This window comes from Capsella rubella, unplaced genomic scaffold (assembly GCF_000375325.1).
Source record: "Capsella rubella cultivar Monte Gargano unplaced genomic scaffold, Caprub1_0 scaffold_8, whole genome shotgun sequence".
Lineage (NCBI taxonomy): Eukaryota > Viridiplantae > Streptophyta > Magnoliopsida > Brassicales > Brassicaceae > Capsella > Capsella rubella.
In genome coordinates, this window is record NW_006238916.1 from 2,299,800 (window position 1) to 2,326,855 (window position 27,056).

A 27,056-nucleotide genomic window follows, 5' to 3' on the forward strand; every position below is an offset into this window, starting at 1 on the left:
CACCATCATTGTTCATTTCCAATCACCTACATATCTTCTCTTTTTCTCAGCCTTTCCTCAGTTTCTCCATAGAAGTTCTTAATCTCCTTCAAAGCTGGTTAAGGTGAACAAATACTTGTCTTTGTTGAAATCTATTATATACTTTATCATGCTGATTTTTTTTGTTTCCTTCTTAAGATATAAATACTACAAGACAGTTTTTTAAATTAGTTTTTGTTGTTTTACAAACTTTTTTGGCCACACCAAAAAGGTCAATGCTCTGATCTTAATGAAATATTGGATTATTTGTCTTTTTTGATCATAGAACTCAAGAAAATGGCTGAACAGCAACTAGTAGTGCTCAAGGCACTCGATGTTGCGAAGACGCAACTTTACCATTTCACGGCGATTGTGATCGCCGGTATGGGTTTCTTTACTGATGCCTACGATCTCTTTTGTGTGTCCTTGGTGACAAAGCTCCTTGGCCGTCTTTACTACTTCAATCCGGCATCAGAGAAACCTGGCTCACTACCACCTCATGTTGCGGCCGCGGTCAACGGTGTGGCCCTCTGTGGAACCCTTGCTGGCCAGCTCTTCTTCGGATGGCTCGGTGACAAACTTGGACGAAAGAAAGTGTATGGACTCACTTTAATCATGATGATCTTGTGTTCTCTCGCTTCTGGTCTCTCCTTCGGAAACCAAGCCAAGGGTGTCATGACCACACTTTGCTTCTTTAGGTACAATCTAATTGTAATTATCATATATATACATACTCACTTAGTTTGTCAATAAATTCAAGGATTAGGCCGTGAGGTTTAAATTTTTAAATAATTATGTATAGGTTTTGGCTTGGATTCGGTATCGGAGGTGATTATCCTCTTTCAGCCACAATTATGTCTGAATATGCTAACAAGAAGACTCGTGGAGCTTTCATCGCAGCCGTGTTTGCCATGCAAGGTATCGGTATCTTGGCCGGAGGTTTTGTGGCTCTCGCAGTATCTTCCATTTTCGACAAGCAGTTCCCATCACCGACCTATAAGCAAGACAGGTTTCTCTCAACGCCTCCTCAGGCTGATTACATATGGAGGATCATTGTCATGTTTGGTGCTATACCCGCAGCCTTGACTTTTTACTGGCGGATGAAGATGCCTGAAACCGCTCGTTACACCGCCTTGGTGGCCAAGAACATCAAACAGGCCACACAAGACATGTCCAAGGTTTTACAAGTGGAGCTTGAGATGGAAGAGAGGGCAGAGGATGTTGTTAAGGACCCAAGGCTTAACTATGGCTTGTTCTCCAAGGAATTCCTTAGACGCCATGGTCTTCCCCTACTCGGATGTACTTCTACTTGGTTCTTGCTTGACATTGCCTTCTACAGCCAAAATTTGTTCCAGAAGGATATCTTTTCGGCTATCGGATGGATCCCAAAGGCAGATACAATGAACGCCATCCACGAGGTTTTCAAGATTGGTAGGGCTCAGACTCTCATCGCGCTTTGCAGTACTGTTCCAGGTTACTGGTTCACAGTCGCGTTCATTGATATCATGGGAAGGTTTGCTATCCAGCTAATGGGATTCTTCATGATGACTGTTTTCATGTTTGCCATTGCCTTCCCTTACGACCACTGGATCAAACCCGACAACCGTATCGGTTTCGTGATTATGTACTCCCTAACCTTTTTCTTCGCAAACTTTGGACCAAACGCAACCACTTTCATTGTCCCTGCTGAGATCTTCCCGGCCAGGCTAAGGTCCACATGCCACGGGATATCAGCCGCGACAGGTAAGGCTGGAGCCATTGTTGGAGCTTTCGGGTTCTTGTATGCTGCTCAATCACAGGATCCAAAGAAGACCGACGCAGGATACCCACCGGGTATTGGAGTCAAGAACTCATTGATCATGCTTGGTGTTATTAACTTTGTTGGTATGCTTTTCACATTCCTTGTCCCAGAGCCAAAGGGTAAGTCACTTGAAGAACTCTCTGGTGAGACTGAGGCTAGCCCGGACGAGAAGTAGTCACTTAATCTGTGACAATGAAACTATTGAATTGTTCTATTTTTGATTTTATTATTTGGAGTGCAATGGTGTTTGGTTTTGTTTTCATTTTTATTTGTTTGGTGACCTTTCAAGTTATGATGTCTACAAGAAATATTGTATCATGCATGCATATCTATGGTTTAATTAATTGAAATCTTTTTAACAATCTTTCTTGTCCTGGATTAGAGCTTCCTCCTCCATATACAAGGCCTATATTAGATTTACTCAGGCCTCATTTCATTATTGGATTGTCTTTGAGCTCTTAGTGGCTCTTAAGCTAAGAAAAACAATAATAGTGCTCTTAAATAAGAGATTTTTTTTTCTTAGTTTAAGCCATTAAGAGCTCACCAATAATGGTGGTCTTAGACCTTTCTTCCCATCTGAAAATAGAAAATAAAAATGTAATTTTTAATAATAGTGCTCATGATAATCGCAAGCGACTGCGACTGCGGCTGCGATTTTAAAATCGCCTGTGGCCATGTTCGTTTGATAATCGCAAGCGACTGCGACTGCGACTGCGACTGCGATTTTAAAATCGCATGATGTTGTTCGTTTCGTAATCGTGCGACTGATCGCTGCGACTATCGCATATCTGTACGTTTTGTAGTCGCGCGGTTAATCGCTGCGACTGGTCGCGAGGTTGTTCGTTTTATAATCGCAGCGACTGAAAGTTTTTTTCAAAATAATTTTGAAAATCATTTACTATTTTATATATGAAGTGAAACATATAAACAAATCTCAAGCAAAATAAATTCAATAAACCAAAATATAACAAAGTTAAATAAATTAAATTATTTCAAGTAAAATATAATTAATAAACCACAGTAAAACAAAGTTATAAATTTAAATTATTGCTAGCAAAATAAAGTTAACATGCCAAAATAAAACAAGATTTAAAAATTAAATTAATATCTAATAAGGTAGTCGGCGTCCTCTACTCATCTCACTTGTAATGGTGTCACGTATACCTTCCATAACTCTATCACTGGTCGGCTCATATAAAACATGTCCACCACCACCATCACCACCATCACCATCCTCATCATCATCATCACCGGCACCACCACTACCACTAGCACCACCACCATCATCATCTTCATCATCATTACCATGGGTATGATATTCCTCCGTTCTCTGCCAGCGCACGAAATCAGAATCATCTCGATGTGAATCACGTATGAGGTTTCATAATCGCATCGCTGATTTACCCGGCGATTAAAAATTTCGATCGCAAGTAGCTGCGACTGATCGCGGCGTTTAGTCGCAAGGACCTGCGACTGCCAAACGAACAAAAATTAGTCGCAGTCGCAGTCGCGAGGCACCTGCGACTGCCAAACGAACAATATACCAAGGAAAAGAAATCAAAAGCGAGAGAGTCAACATCCCCCAAAAGAGAGTGTACGCAAAAGATATCAAGGAGACTATATTTTCGTAAAATATTTTGATTGTGTTTAATTCTATGGATGATAGAATTAATTGTAAGGGTTGCTTAATTACATGTATATAAAGTAGATTTTAATCAGCGGGATAAACATTTTCCTTGTAATTCATGTTTTCATAAATTGATAGATTTTGTTGGAGTTTATTTAATAATTATCAAGATTGCATAATATCAAATTTTACTAAATCAATTTGATCAGACATGTTTTATACCGGTGTTGTTAAAAAAATAGTAATATGATCCGTATTAAACTGTGAGATTATTAATATTATATTTTTAATAAAATCAACTTAAATCTGTTTCATCTTACAACATGTCCGTTCATATAATATATTGGAAGCCTAGTACAACATTTCCCGTGTTATACTCCGTCATGTCATATAATCGTCAAAAAAATAAATTCATGTTTAAGAAAATGGCAAAGTCAATAATATTTTGAGAATTTTTGAGAAATACCCCTTTTGGTGTATCCCTTTTTAAAAATACCCCCTTTATCTATCCATTTTCAAAAATACCCCTTTTTAAATATAAAAAATTATAAAGTTTTATATAGTTTATAAGGTACTTCTATATAATAACTACTACTGGGAGATTCGATACAAATATTTTAAAATGTTTGAAATAGTTTTAAATCGTTTTTATAAGTTTTATAAGGTTTTTAAAAGGTTTTTAAAAGGGTTTATATGGTTTTTATAAGGTTTTTATAGGGTTTTTATAATTTATTTTTACGCTATTTATGAAAGGTGTATAAAGTTTGAGATACATATAAATGTAATTTGTGTATATATTTATAAGCTTACACACATATTTGGATAAATTTCAACATTTTTAGTGGGTTTTTGATAAAGTTTGAAAAGAGGGTATTTTTAGAAAGAGGTATATGAAAATGAGTATTTTTGAAATTTCCCCTAATATCTATATATATAAAGTTAGTTTTTTCTCTCTTCTCATGATGCCACCTAAGCATCCACCTAAGCCACATTTTTGTTTAAACATTAAAATAAATTTAAAACATTCATTGAGTGCATATTTATGTTACTTATTTAATTAATAGAAAGTTTAAATAAATAAAAATAAATCATGTAAAAAAATGAAATGTTAAAATAAGAAAAACAATACTTTAATTTTTTTATTAGTAGTAATAATATAATTCAACTTTCATTTTAAATTGATCATAATTTAATATTTTAAATATGTTACTGAATTTTAGAATGGAAGTAAAATTTAAATTTATGGTAGACTAAAACAACATTTATGTAATTGTATATATAAAGTTATAAAGAGGAAAAATAAAATGAAAGTGAAATATTAGTTTATAACATGATCAAAAAGAAAAAAATGATATTTCATAAATTGAATCAAATGCTTTTAATCCAAATTTGAGTATTGAAAGATAGTAATTATAATATTTTTAAAAAATCAATTGAAAAAATAATAAAATATCACAATATGAATAAAAAAATCAACGAAACAAAAATATAAACCTCCCGCGCGGAGCGCGGGTCAACTGCTAGTTTTAGTATAAACTTAATGTAGAGCTAAAATATTAATAACACTTAAACTTATAAAAATTTTCAAAATATTTTAAATAGTTTAAACTTTATATGTAGTTAACAACTTATCTCGTCTTAAAACCTGTCCCATCATATATTCCCCAATAAATTAAATCTATGTTTATAGTCCCGTCATTCGTATTTGGAAGGTTATAATCTTATTTATAAGATTATGTAAAAACATATTTAAAACTATATTCGATATGAGATGTTGTACATATGCTCTAAAAATTGTAATATATATCGGTTTAAAAATATCAAATTGCGATAGCCTATATACAATTTGAATCTAGATTTTGACCCGCGGTACACTGCGGGACTATATTTTTAAAAACTTTTACATATCTAAATATATTTTTTTCTGAATAATATATTGATATTCGTTACTTTTGGTTTGTTTGATGTGCATAGAATTTTATGAAAATTTTTTTACAGGTTTTTCTAAAGTGAGTATTCAAATTACATGATTTATTTTATTGTGTTCGGTATATTTAACATGTGGTTCATGTAAAATCTTGTAATTTAATTTAGTATGCATATTTAAATTGTTTTATCAACTAAGAATATATAATTTATATTTTTATCAAGGTAAAATGGAAACTTTACAACTAATTACGTATTGTTTAATATTACATATTATTTTGTTTGTGCTAGATGAGATATGAAAACAAAAATAATTAAAAATAAATAAATATGTGGGAATTTCAAAAATAATTATTTTCATGATTTTGGTATTGCACATATATATATGTAATTTAACTCTACCTTTATTTTTTGAAGAACAATATTTTATCTTTCTATAATCAATATAATCACGATTATGGTTTTTAAATAAAAATAATTGCAATGAATTGATATAAAATATTTTTAGTTGGTAAATATTTTATTAAGCGTGCTGAGTAGTGAATAATATAAAATTTATAAATCCAACTGATTTATAGGTTCCTCTCAACTTTGTAAAGATATTGTATAGATTTTAGGAGAATTACAGGGGGAATTGATTTTCAGATTAATTATGAAGTGATTTTTGGAATATTTGGTTTCAAAAGAATAACGTTAGCATCAAAATTGTGTTGCAATTTATTTTTCAAAATATTAAATACCAATGGCATTCTTAGTAAATAGTTTGGAACCTCAAGATTTATTTTAAATACTGCTGCAAAAATACTGTATATTAAATTATATAATTAAAAATATACGTCGTTTTAAAAAATCAAAATCTATATTTAAAAACCAAATTGTAATTAATGTCAATGGCATAGCCTTGTAAATAACTTCCAACTCTAAAGTTTTTTCAAAAATGCTGCAAAAATGTTAATATAGATATTTATCCATTTCATATTACTCTTGAACATTTCAATAATTAACTTTCTAAATTTATAAAACATTTAGTGAAATTCTTTATAATATCATACATAGATCACTCCAAAAATAATATATCTTTTAAAAAAAAATCTTGTTTCTTAAAATTGAAAATTTGTGTATCTTTAGTTCAAAATATAAACGATTTTTTTTTCCGTTTGCATAAAATTATGATTGAATAGGATTTTGTTTGCAAATTTAAACCATTCTTATTATTATTTATTTATTTATTGGTTTTTAGTGTCTACGTCCACCTCTATCTCGATTCCGGGGAGTGGTTAAATGAGTTATTTCTTAGATATGGATCACCTAAAAAAATATAACACTTAAATTAAACGATCTTCAGAGGAGAATATTCTCAGTAATCTTCTACTGATAGTATTTTGTTGTTTGTTAGAATCAATCACACAAAACAGAAAAAAAAAAAAAGAAGTTATGTTTAGTAATACATTTGTTTTTTTTGATAAAAACGATGGCAGTATTCCTAAAAGAATATGCCATTTTTGTTCTCATTTCATTTTCTACCATAACGATTTATATAAAGCTATAAACCCTAACAATCATCAGTCTTCAACAATTATCAGCTAAAAAGCAAACGAGTCCTTCGAGATCTCTCCTTGTTGGTATAATCACTTTCGTCTATATATTTCTTTACAACTATAGTGTTAGATGTTTCATCACGTAAACTAATTTGTTCAATAGATCATGAATGTTGCATGAAACAAACCATGGCATGATCTTTCTGTGTTCATTGTTTTTTATCGCAATTTTTTTTCAGTATAAGTCTTGAATCCCACATTCTTTGGAATAGTTTGTTGATAGGTTTCAATTTCCTTAAAGATAGGCAAAAAATGATATAGTACTACTTTTTTTGTTACAACAACTTTCTCTATATATATTGTAACACTTCATTTCACTTGTTTGGTTTTCAGAGTAAAGAGAAGAAAAAAAAATATCGCCATGGCTCACGAAGAACATGGAAGCATCTTGAAAGCTCTTGACGGTGCAAAGACTCAATGTTACCACGTCAAGGCGGTAGTAATCTCCGGTATGGGTTTCTTCACAGACTCATATGATCTCTTCGTGATATCTCTCATCACGAAGCTCCTTGGTCGGATCTATTATCAAGTTCCTGGCTCCTCCTCTCCCGGAAGCCTCCCTGACGACATCTCTGCGGCCGTGAGCGGTGTGGCCTTCGCCGGAACGTTTCTTGGTCAGATCTTCTTCGGTTGTCTTGGTGATAAGCTTGGACGTAAGAGAGTTTATGGTTTGACACTCTTGATCATGACCATATGCTCTATATGTTCTGGTCTTTCCCTTGGGAAAGATCCCAAAACCGTCATGGTAACTCTTTGCTTCTTCCGCTTTTGGCTCGGGTTTGGTATCGGTGGTGACTATCCTCTCTCGGCTACGATCATGTCCGAGTATGCTAACAAACGTACGCGTGGAGCCTTCATAGCAGCTGTTTTTGGTATGCAAGGTATTGGGATCCTTGCCGCGGGAGCCGTTTCGTTACTTGTCTCGGGTCTTTTCGAGAGTCACTTCCCATCTCGAGCCTATGTATTGGACGGTGCAGCCACTACCGTCCCAGAGGCGGATTACGTGTGGAGGATCATTTTGATGTTCGGAGCCATACCGGCTCTCTTGACTTACTACTGGCGTGTACAGATGCCTGAAACAGCTCGTTACACCGCTCTAGTTGCCAAGAACGCTGATAAAGCTGCTTCAGATATGACCAAGGTTCTCAACGTGGATATTGAAGCCTCTTCCGCAAAGCATGACCAAGCTAGGGTTTCCTCAGACCAGTTTGGCTTGTTCTCCACGAAATTCCTTTGCCGTCACGGACTCCACTTATTTGGAACAGCCTCCACATGGTTCCTCCTCGACATCGCTTTCTACAGCCAAAACTTGTTCCAGAAAGATATCTTCACCACCATTGGTTGGTTACCTCCGGCTAAAACCATGAACGCACTACAAGAGCTCTTCTTGATCGCTAGGGCTCAAACCATAATAGCATGTTGCAGCACCGTTCCTGGTTACTTCTTCACTGTCTTTTTCATCGAAAAGATGGGACGGTACTGGATTCAGATCGTTGGTTTCGCTATGATGACCATCTTCATGTTCGCTTTAGCTATACCGTACCACCATTGGACCTTACCAGCTAACCGGATCGGTTTTGTGGTTTTGTACTCTTTTACCTTTTTCTTCTCCAACTTTGGACCTAATGCAACTACGTTCATTGTCCCTGCTGAGATCTTTCCTGCGAGGCTTAGGTCGACTTGTCATGGTATCTCGGCTGCATCAGGTAAAGCTGGTGCGATGGTTGGTTCGTTTGGTTTTGCTGCTTTGGTTAAAGCTTTGGGGATGAGTAACACGTTATACATCATGGGAGGTATCAATCTTGCTGGCTTGCTTATCACGGCTCTTATCATTCCGGAGCCTAAGGGAAGATCACTTGAGGAGCTTACCGGTGAAACTAAACCGGAGACAAACCAAGAGAAGATTGTTGTTTAGATTTGTTATTTTTTTTTTTTTTGCTAGTTTATCGGATTTTGTTAGGATTATTTCTTATGGTTTGTCAGATTTTTTAGATTATATTATTGCATTTTGAGTTTTCATACTTTTTTTTTAAATTACGTTGTTATTAAACAGTTTTTTTTTTATATTATAAATAAAAAACTGTTATCTTAAGCTAATGTTAAGAGTAAAACAACAAAACTTAAAAGATAATATGAGAAAATATATTAATTTGATATCTTTTTCATATTAAACATTATTTGTGGTGCGTATGCATGATTCTAACAGAAGAAGAATCTTGAATATATTACAAATTGTTTCCTTCGCACATTGATTGTTTTGCTTGTGGTACTGTTCTGTCTCTTAACCGTGGCTGAGGAAGAAGAAGAAGGGGACTCGGGTTTTAGTCTCATGGAACTGTTCTTGATGGAACCTGTTGATCACTAAAGGTTCTGAAAGTTTCCGAGCTATCTACTGTAAGGAATATTATTGTGTTATTCATCAATGTATTGTACATATTCATATTTATACAGATTGAGAGAAGAGGCTCCTAGGTTAAGCTAATTACAGAATGTTCCTCAAAGAGAAGTAATCAACTATTGAGAGTTAAGTGAGAATCGTAATCATATCTCTAACATCTACTACAATCTCATCTGGTGCAACAACGATCATGATTTGTGCTTAATGTGTTTTGAGTATCGCTTGTGTGAGAAGTTCCCGGGCTGTGTCTAATTTCTACCTAATTCTACACCCGAGATTCTTAGAGCATGATTATCAATGGGATGTTAAATTTGGTTATTAAAAATAGTTTATTCTTTAATTTTAAAAATCAAGGGTTAAGAGTTGTAGATTTGTTTTTAATGTTTAATGGTAGTCTCTTAATTTTAGGTTCTTAGAAAAAAAATATTTATTCAAAATGATATTCAACTAAAATGTTTTAATTTTAGAAAAGTTAATAATATAGAAGAAAAAAAAAGTATTGGAGACAAAAAAAAAAAGTAAAAATATAGAAGAAAAAAAAAGAGAAGATATAAAATCAGAGCCATCCACGTCCACTTCATCAGATTCCATCTCTCTCTATACGTGAGAAGGCGTGATGTTTTTTTTTTATTTTGCTTCTTCGACCAATAATATAAAGACACGTGTCATCTCTTAACTGATTTTGTGTCTCTTATCTAAAAGACGTTTCTTACCGTAAATCAACATTATGCATTTATTTTAAATCATGTAATTGCTTAAGATTCACTTTAGAGCTCGCCGATAATTATGGTCTTAGACCACCAAGAAAGGATGGGATAATGATATTAAAATTTTGGATGATGATAGGGTTAGAACAGTGAGAGAAAATGAGAACTAAATAACAAAATGGAGATGACAAATCTTATATAATAAGACAAGGTTTCTTCTTAACTTTGCCTCACAATGCGACATTTGTCGCTCTATGCTTCTGACATGTGTCATTTCTATTAATTTCTAATCTAACATTTCAAAATTATTTTCTTTATGATATTGTGTGGTAAATTATATGTTATATGTATAGTTTGCTTTTTAAAAAGTGTCATTCTTGCAAAAATTGGGTTTTCCGATTTTTTATTTATTTCTAATCTAACATTTCAAAGAAATATTTCTTTATGATATTGTGTGGTAAGTTATATGTTATATGTATAGTTTGCAAAAAAATATTTTTTCTAATTTTAGTTTCTAATTAAATTAAATACCATATAAGCTAAACATAAAATGGAGTTGTTATAATTTTTTATTAAAAAAAAATTGCTATGACTTTTTTTCCTACTCCATTAAAGATACATTTTTTAAGTTATTAATATAGGTAATAAGTTATTAATAACATAATTTCTAATTTTAAAAAGCTAATTTATAAGAGAAGAATTAAAGAGATTTTTTAGTATGGTCAAATCTATGATAAATACTGAAATTATAGAAAGCTTTATTGTTTTTCAGTATAATAAATCAGTAGATCTTATATAAAATTTGGATAAAAAATATTTATAAGATAATTATGTCTATGTAACTATTTAACCAACAAAATTTATTTAATTTTCTATTATCAAAAAGTTGAGAAAATATTATAATGAATTTAAATCAAAGAATAACTATCATATTATATAACTTTAAAAAATATTATATATTTGATTCACACTTTAATATAAAATTGAAAAACAAATAAACCACAAAACACATTTAATCATATACATTAAACTCACACTTTAATATAAAAACTGAAATAATATAAATTTGCATTAACTATATTTTTCATTCAATTTTTTCAACATACAATCAATTATAATTGACTCTCATATATGAAATTGTAACTCCCATCACTTCTCTTTCTATGTATACTCACTTTCTCATTATATCATTCTCTCATTATATCATCCTCTTATTTATGAAATTTGTTTGCTTTGTTTTTTTGTGTTGTATGAGTTTTTAAAAAATAAAATATTATTATATAAAATTTCAACTCTAGAAACTTTTAGAGACTATATGATATATTGATATGCATCTTACGTTATTATATTTTTTTTTTTTAAATTCATCTCTATTTTCTATTTTTGATTATCAACATATAAGTACATTCACTCCCTCTCTTCCATTATATTCATGTATGTTGGAATCTCAAGTCCAAGCCAACTTTCCATTAGTATGATATTGTCCGCTTTGGGCTCATAACTCAAGCCCGCGCGGATTTATTGGCTTCTTCCCAAAAGGCCTCATACTAATTGGAGTGGGACTTAACTTATATATTAGAAACTTCTCTTTCTAATCTTCCGATGTGGGATATTGGTTTGTATTCCAATACTCCCCCTCAAACGAATATCCATTCCCCTAAGTCCACAATCTTGACCTAGGCTCTGATACCAATTGTTGGAATCTCAAGTCCAAGCCAACTTTCCATTAGTATGATATTGTCCGCTTTGGGCTCATAACTCAAGCCCGCACGGATTTATTGGCTTCTTCCCAAAAGGCCTCATACTAATTGGAGTGGGACTTAACTTATATATTAGAAACTTCTCTTTCTAATCTTCCGATGTGGGATATTGGTTTGTATTCCAATAATGTATCTTTAATATTTTTCTATTTTTTATGTTCTTATATGACATAAAAAACAATAAAATGATCATTTTAAGAATTTGATATAAATATCTTTAGTAAGTATGATACAAATCTATCATAGTATCTTATATTAGTTCCAATCATCGTACAACAAGATAATTAAGTTATAAAGATTCATTTTTATATATGCATTTTCTTTTTTTATTATGAAATATCTAATTAAATATTATATTGTAACAAAATTTCCAAATAATATATTCTTACCTCTCTCTTATTCATATAATTTATTTTGTAACATAATTATTTTCATTGTCACAACCACCTTTGCATCAACTATATTTTTCTACTCAATTTTATTTAACACACAATAAATTAGAATTAGGTCGCACAATTTGTTTCTTCTAATTTTCAACTCTCATCACTTCTTATCTTATAAATACTCATTTTCTCATCCTCTTCCACTTTATCTTAAATCTTATGTATTTTTGTTTGTTTTGTTTTTGTGTTTTTTTTCCTTTGTTGTTTGTTATTTGTTGTATGAGTTAAAAAATATATATATTTAATAACATTGTAAAATTTTAATCAAATTTTTCATTTTACACTAAGACAAGGTTTCTTCTTAACTTTGCCTCACAATGCGACATTTGTAGCTCTATGCTTCTGACATGTGTCATTTCTATTTAATTCTAATCTAACATTTCAAAATTAATTTCTTTATGATATTGTGTGGTATATTATATGTTATATGTATAGTTTTCTTTTAAAACAGTGTCATTCTTGCAAAAATAGGGTTTTCCTAATTTTTATTTATTTCTAATCTAACATTTCAAAGAAATATTTTCTTTATGATATTGTGTGGTAAGTAATATGTTATATGTATAGTTTGTTTTCAAAAAAGTGTCACTGTTGCAAAAAAATATTTTTCCTAATTTAAGTTTCTAATTAAATTAAATATCATATAAGCTAAACATAAAATGGAGTTGTTATAATTTTTTATTCAAAGAAAATTGCTATGCCTTTTTTTTCCTACTCCTTTAAAGATACCTTTTTAAGTTATTAATATAGGTAACAAGTTATTAATAACATATTTTCTAATTTTAAAAAGTTAACTTATAAGAGAAGAATTAAAGAGATTTTTTTTAGTATGGTCAAATCTATGATAAATACTGAAATTAGAGAAAGCTTTATTGTTTTTCAGTATAATAAATCAGTAGATCTTATATAAAATTTGGATAAAAAATATTTTTAAGATAATTATTTCTATGTAACTATTTAACCAACAAAATTTATTTAATTTTCTATTATCAAACTGTTGAGAAAATAATATAATGAGTTTAAATAAAAGAATAACTATCATATTATATAACTTTAAAAAATATTATATATTTGATTCACACTTAATAAAATTGAAAAAAAAAAATAAACCACAAAACACATTTAATATACATTAAACTCAAACTTTAATATAAAAACTGAAATAATATAAATTTGCATTAACTATATTTTCTATTCAATTTTTTCAACATACAATCAATTATAATTGACTCCCATAATTGTTTTATGAAATTGTAACTCCCATCACTTATCTTCCTATATATACTCATTTTCTCATTATATCATTCTTTCATTATATCATCCTCTTATTTATGAAATTTGTTTGCTTTGTTTTTTGAGAAATTTTAAGAAATACCCCTTTTGGCGTACCCCTTTTTAAAAATACTCCCTTTATCTAACCATTTTCAAAAATACCCCTTTTTAAATATAATAAATTATAAAGTTTTATATAGTTTATAAGGTACTTCTATATAATAACTACTAATGGGAGATTCGATACAAATGTTTTAAAATGTTTTGAATAGTTTTAAATCGTTTTTATAAGTTTTATAAGGTTTTTAAAAGGTTTTTAAAAGGGTTTATACGGTTTTATAAGGTTTTTATAAGGTTTTTATAATTTATTCTTACGCTATTTATGAAAGGTGTATAAAGTTTGAGACACATATAAAGGTAATTTGTGTATATATTTATAAGCTTACACACATATTTGGATAAATTTCAACATTTTTAGTGGTTTTTTTTGATAAAGTTTGAAAATGGGGTATTTTAAAAAAGAGGTATATGAAAAAAGGTATTTTTGAAATTCCCCCTTATTTTTTTGTGTTGTGTGAGTTTAAAAAAAAACAAAATATTATTATATAAAATTTCAACTCTAGAAACTTTTAGAGACTATATGATATATTGATATACATCTTACATTATTATAATTTTTGTTTTTTTTAAAAAATCCATCTCTATTTTCTATTTTTGATTATCAACATATAAGTACATTCACTCCCTCTCTTCCATTATATTCATGTATCTTTAATATTTTTTTCTATTTTTTATGCTCTTATATGACATAAAAATCAATAAAATGATCATTTTAAGAATTTGATATTATAAAGTATGATAAAAATCTATCATAGTATCTTATATTAATTCCAATCATCGTACAACAAGAGAATTAAATTATAAAGATTCATTTTTATATATGCATTTTCTTTTTTTGATTATGAAATATCTAAATAAATATTATAGTGTAACACAATTTCCAAATAATATACTCCTACCTCTCTCTTATTCATATAATTTATTTTGTAACATATTTATTTTCATTGTCACAATCACCTTTGCATCAACTATATTTTTCTACTCAGTTTTATTTAACACACCATAAATTAGAATTATGTCGCACAATTTGTTTCTTCTAATTTTTAACTCCCATCACTTCTTATCTTATAAATACTCATTTTCTCATCCTCTTCCACTTTATCTTAAATCTTATGTATTTTTGTTTGTTTTGTTTTTGTGTTTTTTTTTCCGTTGTTGTTTGTTATTTGTTGTATGAGTTAAATATATATACATTTAATAAAATTTTAAAATTTTAATCAAATTTTTCATTTTACACTATATGAATATATGAAATGTCTTTTTAATATATGTATCATTATATTTAGTTTTTGTGATCAAATAGACTATTATATTAAAAAAAAACTATATAGCAATCAAAACTGTTATTTGTAGTCAAAGTGTTAAACTATATATACTTTCTAACAAAAAAATTGGTCCTTAAATTTTGTCATTTAAAGATCATACATTTGATGAAAGTTAAATTTAATTTAATTCATTAATTAAAATAAATCCACTAAAATCCTATTAAATTATGATAATTGATAACATATTAACTACACAATAATTTCATACCCCACTCTACACTCTTAGTAACTTAACCATATTTGCTAGAAATAAATAATAATTTATATATTCATAATAATTCAAATACCTACCCAAGTTATTTTTCCTAGAGAGACCGAACATAAAATCGATTTGTCATAAGTAGTTCAGTATTGTTGTCATGTACTTATAATAGATAGATGTTGTTGTTCATCTTCTTTGTTAATTTGATGTAAACATGTTATGCTATTTTAGTTTGGATTCATTTATTTAGCTTTTATAGTAATGTAAATCTTCATGCATGTTGTTTTTTAACAAATTTAGTAGTAATTTTAAAACTAAACTAATTCTACATTAAAAAGTCTATATATTTTTTCATCTACCTCCTATGTCAGCTTCTTGTACAATCAAAGAGAATAAAAAATATCAAAGTTCTTCTTCTCATGTAATCTTCTTCTGTTTATTTGGCTTATGATCTCTCCTTTTAGGTTTTCCATAACTATAGTTTAAATGCTTTTACAAACATATAAATGAATATAAACATATTATTTTATTTTAAATTAAGACATATATTAACATTTATATACTATATATAACTTAATATAATTTTAAACTAATAGTTCATATATAACCCACGCATCGCGTGGGCAACTTTCTAGTACTTAATAAAATAGTTAACTGAGGTCATGAGTTACAATTACCCAGAAGGGTAACAACAAAATAAAATCCTTAAATACTTTACACGGGAAAGAACAAAATAAAATACTTAAATATTTTTACACCTTTACTGTTCTTTTTTTTCTTTAATCTTACATCTTACATGCTTTTTTCTTTAATGTAAACCTCACATTGTTATTTTAAATCTACACCTAGCACATGTACAGAAGCGTCCCACGAATAATGAATCTACTCCTTAGGTAATCTAACTAGCTCAGACATGTTATGAATTTAAAAGTTTTATTTTCTTATCTGTAAGAAAAGTCCGATAAAACCCTGTAAAAGCCAAGATTTGAGAAAAAAAATCGGATATTTTTCAAGACGAATTGGGTCAGACTCAAACATATGCGAGCTTTATGGGTTTCGAGCCGGGTCAAACTGGATCGGACCAGCTCGATTGACATGCCTACATATTACTAATATACAGTATTAGACTATTAGTAATATTTATAAATGTAATTAGCTAAATACCCAAAATATTCATGGTCTGGTCTGCGGGCATTTGGATATCTTTAAATAATTTGGTTGACTTTTATAAATTCCCAAAAAAAACGTGACCTATTTAATATTTGCCAGAAAAATACATGAACATTTTTCGTTGCAAGAAAAATACGCAAACTAATTTATAGATGATAAAAAATTCGTGAATTAGTTCGATTTTCCAGTTTTCCACATATTATGGTCACGATTTTCAACAAAACTAAGACACCATTAAACATTGTTACTATTACAATCTCGTGAAGAAATTTCGTTCTTATCGTAGTCATAATCATAACAATATCTCTCTTTTTTTATATTTTAGCTTTATCTTCCATCTTTGTTTTCTTATAGTTAAGTTTTTGTTATGATTAGAAATTTAGGAAAAATGAAAAATAGGCAAACGATGTTTATGATTGTGTTAGTTTCGTTGAAAATTGTGATCATTATATGTGGGAAACTGGAAAATCGAAATAGTTCACGTATTTTTTATCATCTATAAATTAGTTTACGTATTTTTCTGACAACGAAAAAAGTTCATGTATTTTTCTGGCAAATATTAAATAATTTATGTTTTTTTTGAGAATTTTCCCCTCGAGAATATCAGTTTTTGGATATTTAGTAAACCCAAACCGAACCCACTGAAATTTAAAATTATGTGAATGATCCTAATTTTTGCAAGCCAAATAAAAGACAAAGTTGTCGAGGAGAGGCAATTGTAAGCGTCTGACAAAGTTGAAGAACAAAAACTGAAACCAGAAGAGATCAATCAATGATCAAAATACATGTTTATTATATATGGTCAGCAAATCAGCGCTGACACATCGGGAAATCAAGAAAACTAAAACCTCAAGAGGTTTATCAAATCAAAAAGTTCTTTTTTTTTTTATAACAAAGTTCTTTATTCGAAACAAAGCTCTCTCATTTCGATTCAACCAGCTGAGAAAAAACCGGTTTACGAGAGGCATGAGTAAGCGAGGTCCTTCTCTTCCTTCAACTCCTCTGCTGTCAAATCCATCTTCTTCCTTGATACTTCATCAATCGGTAAACCTGTACACAACAACACACACAAATCAGAACAATCTATAAAACCAGCATCTCTAGTTCTATGACAACATAATCATCGCAAAGACGACCAGCTTTGCATACTTAGTAGTATTATAGGTACACAATCGAGTTTACGGTTTAGTTACACAGGTCACTAGGTCAGCTACATAGGTAACTTTTTGGTTTGGAGAAAATTTATTTACCTTGAACAATAGCCCACTCTCCATTACGGCAGGTTACAGGGAAAGAGTAGATGAGTCCAGATGGAACGTTGTAAGATCCGTCTGAGTATACTCCCATTGAAACAAATGTGCCCTGAGAAATCAGAATAGATGACATGTTGGTTTTATTTAGTACACAACACAATCAACTGAATCTAAATTGAACAGTAGTAATGACGCACCTCAGGGGTTCCAAGGACCCAATCACGGATATGATCACAAGCGGAGCTTGCTGCAGAGAGTGCACTAGACAGCTTCCTGGCCTTGATAATGGCAGCTCCACGTTGTTGAACGGTACTGATGAAGTCTCCATTCAACCTACAACATTTAGTCTCTAACATATATGAGTATCGCATAGACAGAAATTAGATCGAGATATTAGGATGATTTAAAATTTTTTTACCACTCGTCGTTCTTGACTAGCTCACGCACTGGCTTCTCTCCGGAAGAAGTCTTGACGGTAGCATGGTTGACATCTGGGTATTGGGTTGATGAGTGGTTTCCCCAGATAATCACGTTCTTGACATCAGACACTGGCACACTTAACCTCTCAGAGACCTGTCCCAAAGCCCTGTTGTGGTCAAGCCTGGTCAAGCAAGTAATGTTCTTCTCTGGAATCGAAGGTGCAAATTCTTTCAAGATCAATGCATTGGTGTTTGCAGGGTTTGCAACAACCAGAACCTACAAAATGAAGAGAGAGGATATACGTCTTAGACTAGATTCCTAGGGAGAATATGAAGTATCTCGTACAGCAAAATAAGACCACAATGCTACATTTCCACATAATGGCTAAAAAAGAAATGATTTGAGAAGACTTATAACCTTGCAGTTTGGTGCAGCATGCTTTTCCAAGGCAGCAGCTTGAGACTTGTAAATGGAAACGTTCTTGGACATGACATCCTTCCTCTCCATTCCTTCCTTCCTTGGGAATCCACCAACCATGACAGCAACATTGACACCAGTACACCCCTCAACGGCATCGGTTGTAGCCACCACACCTGCCACCAAAAAAAACGCCAAGATCACATTCTAGTCTCTAGCAGCAAACAATATTCAATCCACACTCCACAGTAAATATGTTCATACAACTTCAATAACACAAACTTACCTTTCAAAAGTGGGAAAGCAGCATCAATCAACTCCATTTTGACACCGTTCAAAGCTTCTGCTGCTGGAGGGATATCAAGCATATGGAGGATCACAGGCTGGTCTGCTCCAAGCATTATCCCCCTTGCAATCATAGGAACAAGAGCATATCCGATTTGTCCTGCACAACAGTAAAATCACACACTTAAACATGATCTACACACAAAAACTACATATCAACCACTAAACTAAGCTTGCAAAATCATTAGAAAACAACACCTAAATGACAAAAAATCCCTCGAAAAATCAAATAATTCTGCATACAGTTAATCCAAAACACATTTTCAAGATAATCTAGACACAAATTTACCAATCAATCGCTTAACACAGTTCCATAATCAGAACAAAGCCAACCCAAAATGAAAAAAAAAAAAAAAATCCCTCAGAAGATTTATCTAAATCTTCATATATTCATCGAAATCGATAGTTAAAGCTCACATGCAGCAGGATTCACTCTAAAAGTTATACAGAAACCATAGCCAGAACTATACTTTTCTAAAGCAAAACTAAGATCCAATAAATTTCTCAGTTCAGATCTCACTTCCTACTCTAAAATAAGAACCATCGAACCGAGTAAAACTTTAAGATTAGCAAAAATCGAACTACGTAAGGATCTGACGATGATACGAATCAGTAAACAGAGATCCCATGTAAAGAGATCGGAGAAATATGAAATCACCTGCAGCTCCGGTAACAAGAACACGAACTGGTTCCTTCGCCATCGTATCGAGATCGGAAACTTATCGCCGGGAGAAAAAAAGTAGAAGAGATCGTGATTTTTTTATTTGATCAGTGAGAGTCTGAGAGAGCGTGAAGAAGGTGTGAAGCTTTGCTTGTGTGTTTATTTATTTGGGTGGTGGTGGTGAAAAGCTCAGATCCATGCTGTGATCTCCACGTCATCAAATTTTATCGAATATGCTCGAATGAAAAGATCATTTTTGGACCTTTTAACGGGCCGAACCATTTACAAAATAAGCCCATAGATAGTGTTTAGGTGAGTTTAATCATACCGACTAATTTGGTGAAGCCCTAATTGATGATGCTCAATGTTTACTTTTTCTTGCTATAAAGTTTACAAATATACATTTTTTTTTATTCTTCAAGTGGTGTGTCTGAATATTTTAAAACCATTGTTTTCTAGCTGTCTTTGTAGAAAATGCATGTCATTATATGTTTGACACTGGTATAGGAGAAAATGTCTAAACGAAAAAAATAATAATAATACAATTTCATAAAGATATAATTTGAGAAATCTGAATAAGCTATATATATAATTAGTCATCGATATTCGGGAAATTTGGTTCGGTTTTGGATGGATTCATTTGCTTTCAGGTTTTCGAATTTAAGATCCATTCAAGATTTAGAATTTCAATTTGAGTTTGGTTCGGTTTTAAATATTTTCGGCTCGATTCCAGATATTTATAATATTAGATATTTTTTAAAAATAAACTTGAAAAAAGTTTGGTTAAGTTTAACATAAACAATAACAAAGAATTTCAACATGTTTTTATTATTTTGAAAATTTGGTCTAAAAATAATTGATAGTTTTGGATTTATAATTGTAAACTTTGGGTAGCTGGGTTAAAAAATATATTTTCTTTGTCAACATAAGATCTAAAATATAATTAATATTCATTTCAAGAATTTTGGTTTATTTTTTTTCTCGGTTCGACTGTTCCATTTCGTTTTTTCAAATATAAAAATTCAAAATTTTTACATATCTTATCGGTTTTGGATTCGGTTTGATTCTTATATATTAGTTGTTTAATTTAGGCCTAAAAACTGTAAGTTGAAAAAGGAATTAATCAAATATATATATGGTACAAAGCAACTTTGTTAATTATAAAGATGCTACAAAAGAGAACATTAAAACCCCAACTAATTTTATGTTATAAACATATGGTATATTATACGGTGACGTTACTTGTTATTGAATTTAATAATTCCAATTAAATGGAGAATAAAGCAAATTTTGGATGAAACAAAAAAAAAAGAAAGAAAAAAAAGAAATTAGGGATAAGGAAATAAAAAAAATCTGTCCGTCTCGTGAGATTTCTTTCTCATTTTTCTTTAAACGTTTGGTTTCGTCTCTAATTCGTTATCTTCCTTCCCTAAGAAAAATACTGAAATCAAAAGTTGTCTTGTAGTAGTCTTTATAGATCAGACGATAATCGAATCCAAAGACCAAATCTTTTTTTTTTTTTTTTGTTGTGGTTTGGTGTCTCTGACTCTGGTTTCGTCGGTCTTTGTTTCTTTTCGCCATTTTTGTATATTCTGTAAACCTGATCTGAAGCTTTTGTTTCTTTGTCAGAGAAGTTGTCAGATGATGATGTTGGTCAATGGGTAACTTTTAGTTTTGTGTAAAGGTCGAAGCTTTGGGGTGATTCGATTCAGGGGTTTGATGTTGATTTTGTGCTTTGATTGTGTGATATTTTAAAGGGTTGTTGCTGAAATTTGAATTGGGGATCTTTGAATTGGGGAAGACGAATTGAGATCTGAGGTCAACTTTGGTTTTTTGTTCTTCTTGGGGTTAGTGTTTAAGAGATCGAAGAAAGAAGGAAACTTTGTTTGTGAGTTTTTTGAGACGATGGATCGTATAGTTGGTGGCAAGTATAAGCTTGGACGTAAACTTGGGAGTGGTTCATTTGGTGAACTTTTTCTAGGTATTTGTTGATGATTGTTTATTTGTTGTCTTTTGGTATTTTCCAAAGTTTTGCTTTGGTTGATAAACTCTTGTCGACTTGTTTTGTTATCAGGGGTGAATGTTCAAACTGGTGAAGAAGTAGCTGTGAAGCTTGTAAGTCATTACATTGACCATTACCTTATTGGAATTCTGGTTGTATCTTGAAACAATATGAACTCATTGTTTATCTTTTTTTTCAGGAACCTGCGCGGGCTAGGCATCCTCAACTTCATTATGAGTCAAAGCTCTATATGCTTCTTCAAGGAGGGAGTGAGTTTCGCCTTTCTTCGGTTTTGAAAACCTTCGATTTTTTCGTTTTTTGTTGATATTTACACTTGTTTTCTTGAAGCTGGAATTCCACACCTAAAATGGTATGGGGTTGAGGGTGAATACAACTGCATGGTGATTGACCTTTTGGGCCCGAGCATGGAGGATTTATTCAATTATTGCAGTCGGAGGTTCAATCTAAAAACAGTTCTAATGCTCGCTGATCAGATGGTATGAATTAGTCTCTTCCTTATATGTTTTGAGTTATTACATTGCTTTACTTACTTATGTTTGTTTCTTTTCCTTCAGATAAATAGAGTTGAGTATATGCATGTCCGGGGATTTCTTCATCGGGACATTAAGCCAGATAACTTTTTGATGGGTCTTGGACGCAAAGCAAACCAGGTGAGTTGTTATGGTATGCAACATTATTTGTGTTGAATTATGGTACTTTTTTTTGGTTTTTTGGGATTTCTTTCCATACTCTTTTGCTACTACATCAAGTGATATATGTTTGCATCGGTTGTCTGATACTCCTCTTTGTTCTTGCGTAGGTCTACATCATTGACTACGGACTTGCGAAAAAGTACAGAGATCTTCAAACTCATAGGCACATCCCCTACAGGTACATATTTTTCTTTTCCTTGTGGAGAGAAGTTTGCTCAAATTAAATTTCTGAGTGTTAAAAGAAATATTGCTAATATATTCCCTTTACGCCTTTTTCGCATTTCTAATCGAGAGTTACTTCTTAGGGAAAACAAGAATCTTACTGGAACAGCTAGATATGCAAGTGTTAACACTCATCTTGGAATTGGTGAGTATTACTTACTTTTATATTCATTCATACAAGCAGTTTCTTCTATTCGTGCACTTGACAGTCCATCCTCCTATTAAACTCCAAATTCTAAATTGAGATATCTTACACAGAGCAAAGTAGGAGGGACGATCTGGAATCTCTTGGCTACGTGCTTATGTATTTTCTTCGAGGAAGGTATAGATACATGCTTTTACTTCACCCAATATTTTGGAATATACTTTCTTTTTTGTTTGTCCCTTACCCTCAGTCTCTCGTGCTAGTCTTCCTTGGCAAGGCCTTCGAGCGGGTACCAAAAAGCAGAAGTACGACAAGATCAGTGAAAAGAAAAGGCTTACACCTGTAGAGGTACCAGTTTTGAATCCAATTCTCAACTACATCAGAAAACCTGTCTTAAAGCTAGCAAAAGAGTCTGTTACTTACCAAAATATTGCATTCATAGATACAATTTAAAAATTAAATGTCCACTGGCAGGTTCTTTGTAAATCCTTTCCACCTGAGTTCACATCATACTTCCTCTATGTACGATCATTGCGGTTTGAAGACAAACCAGATTATCCATACCTAAAGAGGCTTTTCAGGGATCTCTTCATTCGAGAAGGTTGGGAAAAGTCTCGATTTTCCCTGATTTTGTTGTAGTTTATGCTTGAAAATTTTCACTTAAAAATCTCAAAATTGCTATTTATGTCAATATATTTACAGGTTATCAGTTTGACTATGTATTTGATTGGACAATCTTGAAGTATCCACAGTTCAGTTCCGGCTCCAGCTCGAGCTCCAAGCCAAGAGTAAGTAACATCTGTTTTTTCGAAATTTTCCATCATCGTGAAGAAGAGTTCTTTAGAGCATTTTATCAAATTCTCACGTATTCCAACAGTCAAGCCTGAGACCAGCTCTGAATCCTCCAGTACCAACTGCCGAAAGACCAGATAAACCTTCAGGTAAGCCTTCAATTGTATAACCCATATCTTTAGTTAACACTTGCCTCATTTTGTGTGTCTCTTCTCGTGGCTGCTTCTGCTTCTTCGCTCCATCAAACAGTTTCCCTTTTTGGTTGTAATGCCAGTCAGGTGTTTTGTGGCCAATTCGCCATCTAGGGGCCGATTGGTCTTTTTCTTCATCTTTTATTCATCGGTTGCTTTCCTGTTAACTGACTGTCAGAAATTCATCACGTTCCCTTCTCATAGTTTGGTGTTTGAACAAAACAGGACATAGTAAACCAAAATTTGTGTCTCTGTATACAGCTGGAGCTGGGCAAGACAGTCGCGATAGATTTTCGGGTGCCTTGGAGGCATATGCTAGAAGAAATGGCTCAGGAAGTGGCGCTGTTCAAGCTGATCGATCTAGACCAAGAACCTCAGAGAATGTATTAGCGTCATCGAAGGATTCAACACCGGTGAGTCATCTACAAACATAGAATCTTCTTTTATATTAGCTCTGGAAGTCCTTTCTTTTAAACTTTTTATTGACTAAAACCAGCAAAACTATGAGAGAGTCGAAAGACCAATCTCTTCAACAAGACACGCAAGTTCTTCAAGAAAAGCCGTTGTCTCGAGTGTTAGAGCCACTTCTTCAGCTGATTTCACAGAGAACCGCTCTAGCAGAGTTATCCCAAACAATGGCCGTTCCTCAACCGCTCAGAGGACTCAGCTTGTTCCTGATCCGACCTCTAGACCATCTTCGTCTTCTTTTGCCCGAGCTGCGCCGTCAAGGACTGCTCGTGATATCACGCTCCAGAGCTTTGAGCTACTCACCATAGGGAATGGGAAGAGGAAGTGAGGCTTTTTTACACGGTAACACGGTGGTGAATGAGAGTGGAAGAAACTACGACATTTTTATGGATACTTTGTTCTTATTTTCACGAAATTATCGGTTTCCTAATTTAAGGAATAAATCGAACATCACTTGATTACAAATTATATGTGATAAAGTATATGGTTTTAACTCGTTAAGCTATGCACTAAATTCCATGTGTTTATCTTACAATCAAAAGAAGAAAACTAAATCAAAATTAAATGTCACTAGTCCAAGTAAATAAAATTTAACTATGATTATTTCTTTTTCAGATAAATTTTAAGAATGTGATTTATAATTTATTTAGCACATTCAACAAAAATTACCAATTAAATAAGAAATAAATATAATTTAATAACAAAAATGAAAAGATTATATAAATTAGCGTACAATTTTACATAAGATAAAGTTGAAGCTTTTATTAGGATTTGTTTGATAGTTGATTTTTTTGCTAACATTTTTCTCAAAATATCAAAAAATAATATTTCTTCCGTTTTACATAGAGTATCATTTTCAAGGTTTTCATCTTATTTCCAATACAGTTCTTAAGACTTAATCTCTTTTTTAAAAAAATCTTTACTCTTTCAGTTTACTAATTAGAGAGAGGGTTATTATGTAGTGTATTATTAAAGAGTAATGTTTTATATATATTTCTCTTAATTTGTGTGAAAAATACTAAGAATGAGACTCTTTGTGAAGCAGATGGGGTATCTTATAATTTTTTTAGTAATATCAACTTGAAGGAGCGACAACTAAGTCATTCGAGAAAAGTTCGTTTTAGTGAGCATAAAGCTGCTCTTACAATTACAAATACCTTAGAGAAGTGCAATCCCATTTTCCCACTTTCTGATTCATCCACTGTTATACCGGTCATAAGTATGCATTCCTCCTCCAAAACAAACTTTGGATAACAAAAGATCATGTGGGCATGGCTAACCTCTTATGTCACCTCAAACATTTGGATGTCAAATTCTTCTAGTAAATAACATAATTGAGTGTTATGCCTCATTAAGGCGATGGCCATACAAGCATATGCGACCGATAGGTTCTTGGCCTTTTACAATTTAGTGATTTTCATTACGTTAGTCAAATTATGCATTAACTCTTTTACATAACTTCTTCAAGAAATTGATATGGTTTAGGGATCTCTTTTCATTATGCATCTAAAATATGTTTGATGGGCTTATTTTTTCGATCTTTTTTTTTATATGCATTTCTTAGTATGATTGGGCTTATTTTACAGATCTTTGATTCACAAATGGATTATTATTGAGTGTATCTCAACACTTTTTCTAGATAAACATTTTTTTTAGGATGAGACTTTTTCCGAGATTTTCCTATATCATTTCAAGTTATTATTGGATTATAAATTAAATTAATTTTATCAATAAAAAATAGAAACACAACATATTAAAATAAAATAAAAACTGAAAAGAGAAATATTACATAAATGAATAAACATTATTCAAAGGTAAAATAAAAATTATTCAAAGATAACATTTGCAGAAAATCCTCGTCTTAAAACCCGATTTTTCAATTAATTGTTTTTTATTCATTTATCGGGGTAAAAGAGAGAATACTCTTAATTTTTAAAGCTTTAGTTCAAGATCTAGAACATCCTCATCGTCATCTTCTATGACGATAGTCTCCGGCCACTCTCGCTCCAACTGCTCGATGAGCGGTAAAGTGCACACTACATCCTCTGCTGAAATATCTTCCTCCACAATATAAAGTTGCAGATCCAGTTGATGATGTGGTTGGGGATGAGGCTGAGGTGACAATTGAAACGACCGCCAATTCAATTGTGGTTGCACCATGTTACGAACAATAAAATTGATATTATTGTTCTGATTCATGGGCACAAATTGTTGATTTGGTCTCACATTTGCGGAAGTCGCAGAGAATGTGTTTCGGAACCTCAATGGTTGATTATTGTAAGAGTAACTACTGTAATTATTTTGAGGTGGATTTTGGCGAAAACTTGGGTTTAAATTGGTATTGGTGTGAAACAATTCACGGTGTGAGAAAAGTTCTCGGTGGGTGAGAAAGATTTCTCCACACGTGAAACACAGAGGTTCGTGATCTGGATTAACAAACTTCATTGTATGGTGGATATTATGAACAAAGGAGAATTAAAAGATATTGTGAATTAATCAAAGAGCGTGACCTCATATATATATACATAGGGGGAATGCATATGCCTATAGGACATATTAGGAATTGCATAAATATTTTAAATACCAAATTAGGGAAAAAATTATAAAAAAACACACATTAAATTTTATGATAAGAACAAAAATTTATTTCCAATTTTGAAAATTATTTTGAATTTTTTTGCTTACATGTGTTGATTAAATTTTGTAGATTTCTAGATTACTGTATATATTTATAAATCTATGTTAAGCCAATTAAGACTAAATATATTAGATTTTATAGTGCCATTTTAATTACAATAATTGCGCCACGACTGTGAGAAGTCAAAACAAAAATGATTATTTGAAAGAGATTAAAAAGGTTCTTATTGGTGTATTTGGAAGTAAATGATAGGATTACATGGTATGTTGACTTCTTTTTATATTGACCAAGAAAATAATAAAAAGAAAAAGAATTTAGTCAGCCTCATAAGAGAGTAATGTTATCCGCAAAGGAAAGGTTTTCCAATTAGTTTATACTTTAAAAATATGGGGATTCTCAATTTGTTTCTAAAACCATTATGAGGG

The 27,056-nt window shown here is 31.6% G+C and overlaps 4 protein-coding genes and 1 long non-coding RNA gene across 9 annotated transcripts in view; 3 read left to right on the forward strand and 2 right to left on the reverse strand.

The window, feature by feature from the left end:
• The first annotated feature begins 31 nt into the window (after window positions 1-31).
• Window positions 32-2,181, forward strand: LOC17875845 (probable inorganic phosphate transporter 1-3). The gene is made up of 3 exons (XM_006281621.2): window positions 32-103; window positions 305-716; window positions 821-2,181. Exons 2-3 carry the CDS (start codon window positions 316-318, stop codon window positions 1,992-1,994), a joined length of 1,575 nt encoding a protein of 524 aa, XP_006281683.1. The 5' UTR covers window positions 32-103; window positions 305-315; the 3' UTR covers window positions 1,995-2,181.
• Window positions 2,182-7,331: 5,150 nt separating this feature from the next.
• On the forward strand, window positions 7,332-8,885 carry LOC17874972 (probable inorganic phosphate transporter 1-6). Of its 2 annotated transcripts, XM_023790177.1 has the most exons (4): window positions 8,149-8,219; window positions 8,297-8,406; window positions 8,503-8,720; window positions 8,817-8,885. In XM_023790177.1, the coding sequence occupies exons 1-4, from the start codon at window positions 8,149-8,151 to the stop codon at window positions 8,883-8,885; spliced, it is 468 nt and encodes a 155-aa protein (XP_023645945.1). The 2 variants fall into 2 exon arrangements, with proteins under 2 accessions (XP_006281582.1, XP_023645945.1); XM_006281520.1 differs by having other exon boundaries at window positions 7,332-8,885.
• Window positions 8,886-17,088: 8,203 nt separating this feature from the next.
• On the reverse strand, window positions 17,089-19,500 carry LOC17875863 (malate dehydrogenase 1, cytoplasmic). Its single transcript, XM_006280726.2, has 7 exons — window positions 19,458-19,500; window positions 18,741-18,899; window positions 18,455-18,630; window positions 18,036-18,313; window positions 17,815-17,950; window positions 17,615-17,726; window positions 17,089-17,414 (listed from the first exon to the last, which is right to left on the reverse strand). Exons 1-7 carry the CDS (start codon window positions 19,498-19,500, stop codon window positions 17,320-17,322), a joined length of 999 nt encoding a protein of 332 aa, XP_006280788.1. The 3' UTR covers window positions 17,089-17,319.
• A 1,355-nt stretch (window positions 19,501-20,855) lies between these two features.
• On the forward strand, window positions 20,856-24,507 carry LOC17875808 (casein kinase 1-like protein 8). The gene is made up of 14 exons (XM_023782828.1): window positions 20,856-21,441; window positions 21,535-21,575; window positions 21,662-21,731; window positions 21,811-21,959; window positions 22,038-22,133; window positions 22,283-22,353; window positions 22,481-22,542; window positions 22,656-22,719; window positions 22,806-22,890; window positions 23,017-23,143; window positions 23,245-23,330; window positions 23,420-23,483; window positions 23,787-23,938; window positions 24,022-24,507. The coding sequence occupies exons 1-14, from the start codon at window positions 21,366-21,368 to the stop codon at window positions 24,319-24,321; spliced, it is 1,443 nt and encodes a 480-aa protein (XP_023638596.1). The 5' UTR covers window positions 20,856-21,365; the 3' UTR covers window positions 24,322-24,507.
• Window positions 24,508-25,752: 1,245 nt separating this feature from the next.
• LOC17875380 overlaps window positions 25,753-27,056 on the reverse strand; it is a 16,519-nt gene continuing 15,215 nt past the window's right edge. For all 4 annotated transcript variants that reach the window (XR_002833817.1, XR_002833815.1, XR_002833816.1 and 1 more), the window contains one exon: window positions 25,753-26,105. This is a non-coding gene — a long non-coding RNA (uncharacterized LOC17875380). The remainder of the gene's footprint in view (window positions 26,106-27,056) is intronic.

What these genes read in the sequence shown, in the direction of transcription:
- LOC17875863 (XM_006280726.2), bottom strand. Translation starts at nt 19,500, where the DNA reads ATGGCGAAGGAACCAGTTCGTGTTCTTGTTACCGGAGCTGCAG. An exon ending in TCTTGTTACCGGAGCTGCAG is followed by an intron (nt 18,900 to 19,457) that starts GTGATTTCATAT and finishes ACTGTTGTGCAG; the next exon opens with GACAAATCGGATATGCTCTT. An exon ending in CTAGTCAAGAACGACGAGTG is followed by an intron (nt 17,951 to 18,035) that starts GTAAAAAAATTT and finishes TAAATGTTGTAG; the next exon opens with GTTGAATGGAGACTTCATCA.
- LOC17875845 (XM_006281621.2), top strand. Translation starts at nt 316, where the DNA reads ATGGCTGAACAGCAACTAGTAGTGCTCAAGGCACTCGATGTTGCGAAG. An exon ending in ACCACACTTTGCTTCTTTAG is followed by an intron (nt 717 to 820) that starts GTACAATCTAAT and finishes AATTATGTATAG; the next exon opens with GTTTTGGCTTGGATTCGGTA.
- LOC17874972 (XM_006281520.1), top strand. Translation starts at nt 7,332, where the DNA reads ATGGCTCACGAAGAACATGGAAGCATCTTGAAAGCTCTTGACGGTGCA.
- LOC17875808 (XM_023782828.1), top strand. Translation starts at nt 21,366, where the DNA reads ATGGATCGTATAGTTGGTGGCAAGTATAAGCTTGGACGTAAACTTGGG. An exon ending in TAATGCTCGCTGATCAGATG is followed by an intron (nt 21,960 to 22,037) that starts GTATGAATTAGT and finishes CTTTTCCTTCAG; the next exon opens with ATAAATAGAGTTGAGTATAT. An exon ending in CATAGGCACATCCCCTACAG is followed by an intron (nt 22,354 to 22,480) that starts GTACATATTTTT and finishes GTTACTTCTTAG; the next exon opens with GGAAAACAAGAATCTTACTG.